This window comes from Mirounga leonina, unplaced genomic scaffold (genome assembly GCF_011800145.1).
Source record: "Mirounga leonina isolate KUSES-001 unplaced genomic scaffold, KU_Mleo_1.0 Mir_101372, whole genome shotgun sequence".
Lineage (NCBI taxonomy): Eukaryota > Metazoa > Chordata > Mammalia > Carnivora > Phocidae > Mirounga > Mirounga leonina.
The window spans coordinates 1,926-13,852 of NW_023270113.1; the positions used below are offsets into that span (position 1 = coordinate 1,926).

At 54.5% G+C, this 11,927-nt stretch overlaps 1 protein-coding gene across 3 annotated transcripts; it reads left to right on the top strand.

Annotated features, from left to right (window-relative positions):
* The first annotated feature begins 5,209 nt into the window (after positions 1-5,209).
* Positions 5,210-11,058, top strand: ZNF324 (zinc finger protein 324). Of its 3 annotated transcripts, none has more exons than XM_035013781.1 (5): positions 5,210-5,924; positions 6,050-6,570; positions 7,398-7,524; positions 7,862-7,978; positions 8,493-11,058. In XM_035013781.1, exons 3-5 carry the CDS (start codon positions 7,404-7,406, stop codon positions 9,944-9,946), a joined length of 1,692 nt encoding a protein of 563 aa, XP_034869672.1. In that variant the 5' UTR covers positions 5,210-5,924; positions 6,050-6,570; positions 7,398-7,403; the 3' UTR covers positions 9,947-11,058. The 3 variants fall into 3 exon arrangements, with proteins under 3 accessions (XP_034869672.1, XP_034869733.1, XP_034869631.1); XM_035013842.1 differs by having other exon boundaries at positions 6,050-6,210; XM_035013740.1 differs by lacking the exon at positions 6,050-6,570.
* Positions 11,059-11,927: the final 869 nt, after the last annotated feature.

Below are 11,927 nucleotides of genomic sequence, written 5' to 3' on the forward strand. Positions count from 1 at the left end.
ACAACTTTTTTTCAAAAAAATTGATTTCTGAATTTTCAGAGTTAAGAAAATGAATACTAACAATACAATATATTATTTTTAAGTATTTCAAAGTAGATCACAAAGTATGACAAATTTCCCTTCTTTAATAACAACTCTATGTTCTTTACAAATGTCTTATGCCCACAACAATTTAAGGCCATCCAGACCTATGAACAAAGACACCCAGTCTGTCAGGATAAGCCCTGGAACATCTAGAACATGAGGCAACCTTCTAATAGGAGCACCCACCTGGAACACTTGGCAACTCCAAGCCCGGCCTGGGCAGGCTAGACACCTGAGGTATGGCCAGCAGTACCAGCTTCCTCATCCCCGCCCACTCCACAAGCCAGCTGCCTTGAGAGATGAAAGGTAGGGCAGGAGCAAGTGAGGTTTTGCCTTCGGCTCAGGTCATGATCCCAGGGTCCTGAGATTGAGCCCCGCATTGGGCTCTCTGCTCCACAGGAAGCCTGCTTCTCCCTCTCCCACTCCCTCTGCTTGTGTTCCCTCTTTCACTTTGTCTCTCTCTGTCAAATAAATAAATAAAATCTTTAAAAAAAAAAACACTTTTTTTTTAAAGCACTCATAATTGGAGTATTTTTATTTTATGTACAATGAGTTGGCATTAAAGTAGGTATCTTGGATATCTGCAGTTAAGGTAGGTTATCTTAGATGACCAATTCAAGGAAGTTCACTTAATCCAATTTAATGAAGCCTATATCCTTTGCGTACTGATGGAAGTCAAGAATGGAACCCTCTGAGCTAGGATGGAGTGTGAGAGGATGCTGGTGGCTAGAGGCACTTTCTGACTCCCAGGTCTGGAGGGCTGTAACACTGTTAGGGGTGTGGCCCAAGACAGGTGTGGGGTTTTCCACAAGTCACAGAGGTGCCCAACATTAATGCAAGGCAGCCTGGGCCGGGAGCTGAATGTTGATACTCCCAAAAACCCCACACTGTGCATTCTGAGTCCAGTACTTTAGATATGAAGAAACTAAAATCACAGACAGGGGACCTCGGGGCCCAAGATCACACAGGTTAGTCAGAGGAACCCAGCTGCAAACTCAGGTCAGCCTGACCTACCTTGGGCCTAAGCTCTGACTCCTCTTCCTCCATGTTGCATTTTTTTTTAAAGATTCTATTTATTTATTTGAGAGAGAGGAAGAGTGGGAAAGGGAGCCCAACATGGGATTTGATCCCAGGACCCCAAGATCATGACTTGAGCTGAAGTCAGATACTTAACTGACTGAGGCACCCAGGTGTGCCCCTCCATGTTGCATTCTGCATCCATCTGGACATGTGCATAGATTTTATGCAAGTTTGAAGCATGTGGGTTTGGAAACACCAGATACAGAAGAATTACTAACATCTCATTTGATGCTGCCAATTTGAAACAGTGTAGACCTTTCTCTCACAGAGTTGGGAGGGAATAATTCTTCCATCTCCCTAGCTGTGGACTGTGAGGCCTGTAAGAACGTATCCCCTGGTGGGCGCCTGGGTGGCTCCGTTGGCTAAGCGACTGCCTTCGGCTCAGGTCATGATCCTGGAGTCCCGGGATCGAGTCCCGCATCGGGCTCCCTGCTCGGCAGGGAGTCTGCTTCTCCCTCTGACCCTCCCCCCTCTCATGTGCTCTCTGTCTCTCTCATTCTCTCTGTCTCAAATAAATAAATAAATACAATCTTTAAAAAAAAAAAACGTATCCCCTGCTAAGAGGCTTGCCTGTATTTCGCAAAAGATCCCACTTGCACTGTTTGATTGTACACAAGTATGCTCCCTTGTCAAAGTGTAACCAAACTCAGGGGGTTCATGGCTTCGGGCACATTAAATTGAACACAACCCAAGGAAGTGTTAAAGAACTTTTAATTACTTGTTCCTAGCAAGTAAGGAACCAGGGAGATGGCTCTCAAAGCACTGTCTCCCAGTGGGGTTAGTACACGTAGCTTTTTTTTCCTTTTAATTTGAGAGAGAGAGTGCAGGAGTGAGGGGAGGAGCAGAGAGAGAGAGAGAGGGACAAGTGGACTCCCTGCTGAGCATGGAGCCTGATGCAGGACTCAGTCCCACAACCCTGAGATCATGACCTGAGCCAAGATCAGGAGTCAGACGCTTAACCGATTGAGCCACCCAGGCCCTACGAAACTTTTATTCAGTGTATTAGGGTGTGGGGACAGGGAGCTTGCATATACATTAAGGAACTTATACATATTATATTAGTTAGGCACTTTGGTTCAATTGTGTCTTGGTTTGCTGTCTTGATGGGGCAAATTACTCCATTTGGGTTTGTTGTGTCTTTTTAAACACTGGACACTCCAGAATGTCCTTCCATTCTCCTTTTCTCTCCTGATTCCCAGCCCAACTTCTGTGGCCTCATCTCTCGCCCTTTCCCCTCATCTCTCATCTCTTTCTCTCAGGTCCTCCAATACCAGACTCCCCTTAATGTGCCCTGACTTGGTCACATGCCTTTGAAATGTCTTGTTAACATGCTATTTGATGACGGCCATTTGTTTTTTCTAAGGGGTTGCAGTCCAGGTATAACCAGTGCCAAGACCTGCTACCCAGCATGGTGTTCCCCTGTCACCAGAGGCTAAGGCTGTACCAAATCTCCCAAACAGATAAGTGAGCAAGAGACCTACCATGTCACTTTGTACTCACACCGCACAGGGTCCCCCAGTCTAGGCTATTGAGGCACTCAGTGAACCTAATTCCTGTCCCCTTGGCAGTGACTCCATGGACTCCATCCTGGCTGTGTCCAATTTGCACTCGGTTAACTGGCATTTCTCTGTTTTTCAGTTGTTAGCATGGAGCAGAGGAAGAAGAGGTGTCATATGACCAGAAAGATTACCATTATGAAATATACCCAGAGCCTTTTCCCTACAAAGACATATACTAGTAGGAGTAAAGCTGCTAGAGCCATTTCCAGCTGGGTGAAGGACATTGCTCTCATTCCAGGTCCCTCTAGCCTTCTCTCACCTAAGTGAGAGAGGTCATAGTCAACAGGGGCTAGGCCTTCTCGGGAATACATTGAGAATGCTGTAGCCAGGGCAGGCAGTTGGGGTCAGGAAATAAAGGAAACTGCAGCAGTGGAGATGTGCTTCTGAGACATAGTTCCACTAAAGACTGAGATTTCATTGGAAGATTTAGTGTGCTCCTCTCCCTCTCACCCTTTACACCACATCAGTGGAGTTCCAGTGTAACAACAGTGGGTTACAGCTAAAGGAGATGCAAGACACGGACTGTCTCTGAAGAAGAATACTTACCAGAGCACAAAGTCTAGCGAAAGAGACAAAAACTAGGGCACCAGAGGAATTTGAAGCCCCTAGCATCCATAGCTACAGCAAACAATAAGTACAGCCCTACTCCTATCCATATTATCATAAACCTCCCACAAACCTCCTGTTTACCTTAGTTCCTGTTACCAAACATATGTCTGGCTTTCAACAGCAAATGACAAGGCATGTCAAAAGGCAAGAAAAAACACAGTCTGAGGACACACAAAGCAGTCGTCACAGTGATAATCATACGACACAATGATCACATATGACACAGAGATTGGAACTATCAGACAGGATGTAAAATAACCATGATTAAGAAAGATGTTAAGGGCTCTAGTGGAAGAAGTAGACAAAATGCAGAAATAGATGGATAATGTAAGCAGAGAGATGGAAAATCTAAGGAAAGATAAAAAAAAATTAAGGCTAGAAAGAAAAAACACTAGTAGTAATGAAGAGTGCCTTCAATGGGCTCATCAGTAGGCTCAGCCCAGCCAAGGAAGGGATTGGAGCTCAGCACAATTCAGCACAATGCAGGTGTTTACTACTATCTGTTTTACAGATGAAGACACAGGGTTCACAGAGGTCCAAAAGGTTGGTTAGGGTCCAACCACGTACCCCACACAAGTCCCCATGACGCCCCACCCCGCAGTGCAATCTTGTTCAGGGGCTATCACAGCCAGCGGTATGGAGCTATTTTGTGTACAGAGGAAGTTGCCATTTTTATTTCATTTCCAATTCATTAAATTATGAATTTATCAAACAATTAGCATTTCTCTAAATATTAGGCAATCAAGATCCCTCTAGTCTAATTACACATTATAGGGATAATTTTAAAATAAGAAGTTTTTAAGAAATTAAGTGTCTCGGGGTGCCTGGGTGGCTCAGTCATTAAGTGTCTGCCTTCGGCTCAGGTCATGATCCCGGGCACCTGGAATCGAGCCCCGCATTGGGCTCCCTGCTCAGCGGGAAGCCTGCTTCTCCCTCTCCCACTCCCCGCTTGTGTTCCTGCTCTTGCTATCTCTCTGTCAAATAAATAAAATCTTAAAAAAAAAAAAAAAAAGAAATTAAGTGTCTCCAAACATTCAGTGCTTGAAATATTAATGTCTCTAAGCTTTTGATTAAATCACAACTTTAATGTTAGATTTTCTTAAATGCTTTCAAAGTGAGCAATATTTACACACGAATATTCCAAAATTGATGTGCTCTCGTGCATCTCGAGGATTTACATTCTAAGGACAGTTATGGCTGAGATAGGTGCATATATAAGGAGGGAGGAAGGGAGGAAGGCAGGCAGAAAGAATGAACGAACTTGACACAATTAATTCCATATTTCCTTAAAACAGTGGGTAACATGCACTGGGTAACATTATTGTACCACCTATGTATGAAGATTAAGGGCCCTGAAAAACCAGAAACCGTCACCGTGGAGCAACAGAGGGAAACTCTTATTCTCTGCCAGCGGTCGTCCGAGTGCATTGAGACTGCCTTCTTCTGGCTTTTATGTGTGACAGACACTCAGGTTGTCCCAGGGAAAAAGGACGAAGGAGTCGATACCGTGATGTGCCAGCAACACCTAGACGACCCAAGACAAGCCAATCTGGGAAAGTACGTTGTGCGCGGTCCGCTTTAGCAAGGAAAACAGGTGGTTTAGGGACGTCTCAGAGAACAATTCAGACTCCAGAGAACTTGAAGCTGGGGGCTTGCACCTCTTGGTGTAGGGGCTGCAAAACTGCTGTCAACCCTTCACAGGCCACAAAGAGGCCAAACCCGAGCACAGGCCTCCAGAGGTGGAGCTGGGGTCGGCACTCCCGGGCTCGCTCCCAAAGCGACACCCGTCTGAGCCCGCCCCTCCCGCTGGGCTTTGTCCTTGAAGCCCCAGGCTAGGGTCGCCTCCAGGGGCGTCAGCGGTTTCCGCTTCTGCGAGCCCAGCGTTGAGCCTCGGGGCCGCCTGGGCGCAGGCCGGGGTCCCAGGGCCCCGAGCGCAGGACGCCCAGCCAGGCGACTCCCCACCTCAGGCGCACCGGCCCCCGAAAGCGCGGGCGCGCCCGCGGGACTCCGTTTCCCAGCGCGCTGCGCGGAGCCGCCTGGCCGTTGCCACGGACGTCGGAAAGGGCTCCGCCCGCTCGGCCGCAGAGCGGGCGGGAACTACGCTTCCCAGAAGGCGCCGCGCGTGCGTCCGCGGCGCGCGCTGGGCCAATGAGGGCTCGCGGGGGCTGGACTTCCGGCGTCCGGGACTGTCACTTTGCTGCGGGGCGTGGGGCCACACCGGTGTTGGGGACTGGAGCGCGGCGGGTCCGGGTCGGCCTTCCAGGAGCCTTGGAGACCCGAGGCGAGGGCCGCGACGAGGGCACGAGCGGAGGGCCGCTAGGCGCACGCCGTGGTCGCGGGCGACGGTCGCGCCCCCCGAGCCTCGGTTTCTCCGGGTGTAGCCTGGGCCGCCCTGCGGGCTGTGGGGCGGTGCCCCGCGTCACGTGCTCTCCGACCCCCGGGCGGCAGGGGAGACGGCGTCCTGGGCGTCTGTGCCCTAGTCGGACGGAGAGACTGAGGCCCGGAGCCGGGACGTCCGCGTATCCGTCGCTTTCTGCGCGTCCCCAAGTACAGGTTCTGATGGCGACCGCGGCGCTGACGGACCCGGCGCAGGTGAGAGAGGAAGCGTAAGACCCCCTCCCCCGCCAGCCACCTAGATCCCTCCGGGAGGGACCCGAATCTCGGCTCAGGGAGCGGCTTGACCCGAACGTCTTGTCTCCCCTCTCGGTTCGTCCTAGGCCCCGGGGTTCACGCCAGTGGAGCGTGCACGTGTGAGATCCCCGCTTCGGGCAGCCAAGGGAGTGAGGTGTAGAAGGAAGTTCCAAGCGGAGGGTCCCGCACGTGCAAAAGCTGGGAGGGGAGACGGAGCCTAGGTGCTTCGGGAACCGAGCTTCCGCACGTGAGCACGGGAGAGGAGTTGTGTCGGGAGCCGTGGGAGGATTCGAACAGAGACTGGAGTGCTTTAAGTTAGGGTTTTTAAAAGTATCCCACGGTTTGCTTGGCGGAGAAATGACGCAGAGCGGGGGTGGCCGTGTGCAGGGGCCGGGCGCTGCCACAGCCCGGGTGGCCGAAGACGGCACCTGCGGCACACTGGGACTGGGCCAGTGGAGATGGGGAAAGTGGTTGGATTCTGGAGAGATCTGATGTCTCAGGTGCGGCGTGGGAGCGAGTGGCCCGAGTGGAGCACAGTCCCAAGGTGTTTGGCCTGAGCACCCAGAAGAACAGAACTGCTGAATTTGAAGGGAAAGCAGGCTTCAGAGTAAGATCAGGGAATCTGTGCTGTCCCGGAGTGGAGGTATCACGTGGACCTGGACTTGCAGATGTCCAAGGACACAGTCCTGATACTCTGAGCCAGCAGGGCCTGGGAATCACATTGAGGAGGAAGGAATCTTATGGACTCAGCCAGGGATGGGTAGCACTCCAGGGATGTGAAGACAGGCTGGTAGCCCCTGGGGCTCTGGGAGTAAGTCAGGTGGCCTAAGGGAAGGTTTTGGCCAGGGAAATGGGGGGAGGGGTGGGCGTGGTTATGGAGGGAGGAGGAAATTGGCTGCCTGTGTGCTCACCAGATCCTTGGGCCCCCTCCTGTAGTGATGGAGGGGATCAGCCAGCCAGTCCTTCATGCTGGAGGAGCAGCCTTGGGATGTCAGGCAAGTTCAGCAGAAGGGGGCGTCCCTCCAGGCCTGGGCAGGTCCTGGTGGGTCCACAGCTGGGACTTGTACAACTGCTCGTTACAGGAACAGTTAAGGGCATGTCTGGGGAGGGTCAGTTTGTGCAGAACGTGTGGGCACCTGGGCCTGCCCTTGGGGTGGCGGCCATCTGAAGGCCATGAGCTTGCTCTGGCTGCCTTGTGTGAGTGGCCAGTGGGGAGCCCAAGGAGGCATCTGTGCCCTGGACAGGTAGGGTGTAGGGGAGAGGAGGGAAGTTTCGTCTGCAGTGTTGCAGAGCCTGGGGGAGGACGGGGTGAGGGGGAGGAAGGTAAGCCTCTGAGGGACATGGAGAAGGGTAGCCTTTGGGACAGGGAGGGGGGTCCTGGGTCGTAGAGCCATAGCTCAGATCGTGTCCATCTTCCCCTGCCCGCTGTTGTAGGGCCTGATGGCCTTCGAGGATGTGGCCGTGTACTTCTCCCACGAGGAGTGGGAGCTCCTGGACACAGCCCAGAGGGCCTTGTACTGCCACGTGATGCTGGAGAACTTCGCACTTGTGGCCTCGCTGGGTAAGGCCCTGGGTTTTCCACGGGAAGCTCAGCTGTTGCCAGCACTAACCCCGTATCTCCTGTTGGCCTATGAGCAGCCTCACACCAGCTGGCTGGTGTCCCTGTGCCGCTGTGGTGCCTCTGTGTTCAGCCTGGGCCCCTTTCATCTGCTGCTGCCAACACGGTTCTCCTCACAGGGATTCTCCTCACAGGGGCCATTGCACTTTTCCTGTGAGTCCTGCCCTGTGGTGTGGTCTTCTTGGGTGCACGGATGACACCATCTGTGTCCCATAAAGTCCTGACTCCTGCCCTCTGTTGTGCTGGGCCTGGGCCCTCACTTGCTTGTCTTTTCTCACAGGGCTCTCTGCCTCACGACCCCGGGTAGTCGTCCAGCTTGAGCGTGGAGAGGAGCCCTGGGTTCTCGGTGGGACAGTTGCAACACCAGCCAGGACTGCTCACAGGAAGCCCAGCCCTGGTGAGTGGGGACTCAGAGGGTGTGAGCTTGGGCCCACCAGTGGCCAGGCTTCTGTCCCCCGTTCCCTGCCTTCCTGGACACTGTCATCTCCTGCCTCCCACCTGACTCCTTCCCGTTCTCCTTCTATCATCAGCGCCTCCTGGAGGCTCTGGCCTTGGCTTGCCCACCAAGGGGGAGCTCCCGGGGGACCCCATTCCAGGCACCGGGCACAGCCTTTACCAGGACGCTCCTGGTCCTGCTTTCATGGAGGTGACCATGCTAGGGGAGAGGCAGCAGGGAAGCAGAGTTCGTGAGTAAAGCCTGTAGCGGCAGGTAGCCATCCGTGTAAGGAGCAAAAGCAGGCTGGAGGAGTCCCCCGAGACAGAAGTGAATGACATACACTGGTCTGGCTGCTGCTTTTCTCCCCAGCTCGCACACCCAGTCCTTGGCATCCCCTTTGTCTGACCACTAGGCCTGCCCTGGCCATCCCCTCTCGGCCAGCATGACCCAGGGTCTACCATTTCTGTGCCTACAGGTTCCCGTCATCTGGCATACGACAGGGTTGTTCCAGGAGAAGCAGAACTGCCAGGGGCCTTCCATGATGGCTCCCCTCCAGCACCTCCGAGGGTCCTCCCCTTCGCTGGCATCTGTGAGCGTGGGAAAAGCCTGGACGGCTGGTGGGGCACCTCCCCCTCTCAGGAGAAAAAACCCACAGGGGTGTCTGTAATCTACTGGGAACGGCTCCTGCTAGGTCCTGGCAGTGGGGAGGCCAGTGTCAGTCTGCGGCTGACCTCCCCACTGAGGATGGCCGAGGACAACCCACCTAGGGAGAAGGCCTTTGTGACCCGCCCCATGCCAGGCAAGCAGCTAAGGGCATGTGGGGGCCAGAAGCCATATGGGCGGGAGGCACCTGGAAGCGCTTTCCCCCAAATTCCAGAATTTGAGTCTGGTCTCACCTCCGGGGAAGGAGGAAAGAGTCCAGCTAGCCACAAGCCTCATGGACTCCCTGCTGGCCAGGAGCCCCCAACCTGGGGTCAGCTGGGCAAGGCCCTCCACACAGGCCCTGGCCTCCTTCCCGGGGAGAAGCCCTTCGAATGCAGGGCGTGCAACAAAGTGTTCGTGAAGAGCTCGGACCTGCTCAAGCACCTGCGCACGCACACCGGAGAGCGGCCGTATGAATGCGCGCAGTGCGGCAAGGCCTTCAGCCAGACGTCGCACCTGACGCAGCACCAGCGCATCCACAGCGGTGAGACGCCCTACGCGTGCCCGGCCTGTGGCAAGGCCTTCCGGCATAGCTCCTCGCTGGTGAGGCACCAGCGCATACACACAGCCGAGAAGTCCTTCCGCTGCAGTGAGTGTGGCAAGGCCTTCAGCCACGGCTCCAACCTCAGCCAGCACCGCAAGATCCACGCAGGCGGGCGGCCCTACGCGTGTGCCCAGTGTGGCCGCCGTTTCTGCCGCAACTCACACCTCATTCAGCATGAGCGCATGCACACGGGTGAGAAGCCTTATACTTGTGCCCTTTGTGGTGCCGCCTTCAGCCAGGGTTCCTCACTCTCCAATCACCAGCGTGTGCACACAGGCGAGAAGCCGTTCGCCTGCGCACAGTGTGGCCGCGCCTTCAGCCACAGCTCTAACCTCACGCAGCATCAGCTGCTGCACACGGGCGAGCGGCCCTTCCGCTGCGGGGACTGCGGGAAGGCTTTTGCCAAGGGCGCGGTGTTGCTCAGCCACCGACGCATCCACACCGGTGAGAAGCCCTTTGCGTGCGCACATTGTGGCCGTGCCTTCCGCGAGCGCCCGGCCCTCTTCCACCACCAGAGCATCCACACGGGAGAGAAACCTGTGCGCAGACCCCGGCGTGGGGCAGGCCTGACCCCCCAGGCCAGGCCTTCTTCGGTGGGGTCATCAGAGGGCTCACTGGGGAGGGAAGCGGGGTCCACTCCTGCCTCAGGTCCAGCCGCAGTTTCGAAGCCTGCTGAAGCCTGAGTTCACAGCTCCAACCTTCCCCGGCTTGTCGTAAAACACCCGCGTTCCCTGCATATCCACGTTTTGGAGAAGACCCGTGTGTGCACTGTGGTTCCATCTGCACATGGTGACGATATTTGCCATTTCAGCCACGGCTCACTCCAACCCTAAGTGGTCAGGCTGCAGAAGTAGCAAGGGGATATTCTCCCCATTTGGATGCTGGGACTTTGGCAGGGCAGAGACTTGGCAATAGAGTGCCGTTTCATGCCTATGATGACTGTGGGTGCTCAGGTGAGGAGGGGAACTGCTGGAATGCTGGAGAGGCAGTCCTAGAAGTTTCCCCTGTCCATGCACAAACTGGCCGCCAGGCCGACCCTCAGGATATTCTTCCAAGACCTCACTTCCTCCAAGGCCTCCTGGGAGCGGACCCAGTGGGTAGGAGGTCATGTGGGGGTCTGGTGTTGACCTTGGGCTCTGTCTTAGCATCCACCTCTGGGGAAAAGAACAGACGAGAGAGGGAGAGAGATCCAGGCCTACAGAGGGATTCTGACAGGCAGGATCTTGCCAAGGGCCAACATGTGCCAGTTGCCAGCCCTGTGAGGCGGCCGCTGTGACTGCTATCCCCACTTCTCAGATGAGGAAACGGAGGCAGAGAGAGGCGATGTGAGTTGTACACAGCAGAGCCAGGACTCGAATCCAGGCCATAGGCCCAGCATCCAGACAGCTCACCAGTCTGCCCCCAGGCTCTGGCAGCTGTGCTCGGGTCTGCCAGTGTGAGAGCTGGGTGATGCCAGGCCTGGGCGCCCGCACATGGCAGTCCCACAGTGGGTGGGCCAAGTAGAGGTGGAGGTCCCTGGGGTGGGGAGAGGGAGACAGACATCAAGAATGATGGCTCTTGAGCCGTGCTCTTTCATTTGGTTTCTCACCCAAGCCTCAGCATTGGCCACGTCCCGTTGTTACCAAAGGTACCGCTGCAGGAGCCTTTATATCCCCCCTGCCCTGACGAGAGGTGATCATAACAACAGGTTTGGAGGAGACCACATGGGGCTCCTTGGTTCTCCCTGTGGCCCTCAGCAGACCAGGGCCCATCCTGACCTTAGTCCTCACACCCAGGGATGTTAGTGGTCTCTTTACTTGGGAACAAAAAAGAAAGAGCAAAAATTAGAAGTTGGAATGGATGCACATTGTGTAAATCCTTGCACAGCACTGGGAAGTCCACAGCCTCAGCCTCCCCTTCCAGCCTCCAGGTCATGGTTCAGAAGGGTTTAATGGCACAGTCCAGAGAGGCTTCCTGATAAAAACTTGTCAAACATGTGCATGGTAACAGTCTGATGCCTGTTTCATCTTAGCACACTGCAGACATGCCATCAGTGTGTGTTGTCACAGAGCTGCAGGGACTTGGCTTTGACCCATGTCTCTTTGAGGCCAGATGATAGATATGTAGCCTGTCTGAGGCCCACTGATTTTCTGTGATAACTGTTATCCCCTTGGCAGCCAGAGGTGTGTGGTCAGCCCAGGAGATCTAGGCAGGGTGGATTGCATGGGGCAGCCCCAATTAGGACTTAGCTATCTGGATATGAGTCTTTATGCTTCCAGGCCAGGGATTCTAGGCAGGGGTCACCAATAGTGGCCAGAAAGATTGATTCCAGTTTGATGGGTCTTCTAGTCCACTACCTCCCAAGATTTGGCAGCTATGCGTCATGTACTATGCCCACAGACCTGTCGCCCTCCCATTCTCACTCCCTTCCTCCCAGCAGTGCCAGAGTTCTTTTATTCTGGAATCTCACTAATCCTGCAAGGAGAGGAGTCTTGCTGAACCCACTCCCAAAGACCCTTAGATGCAGTTCCTCTGTGCCAGGTCTTCTGGTCCCCTACAGGTCTCCAAGCCACTGTTCACCCCTCCTGGACTCATCCTTTCTCCTCTGCTTTGGTACACACTCTGGCCTCACCCCCATCTTACCTTCCCTTGGCATGGCATCATGAGGGTGCCATTCTCAGTCTG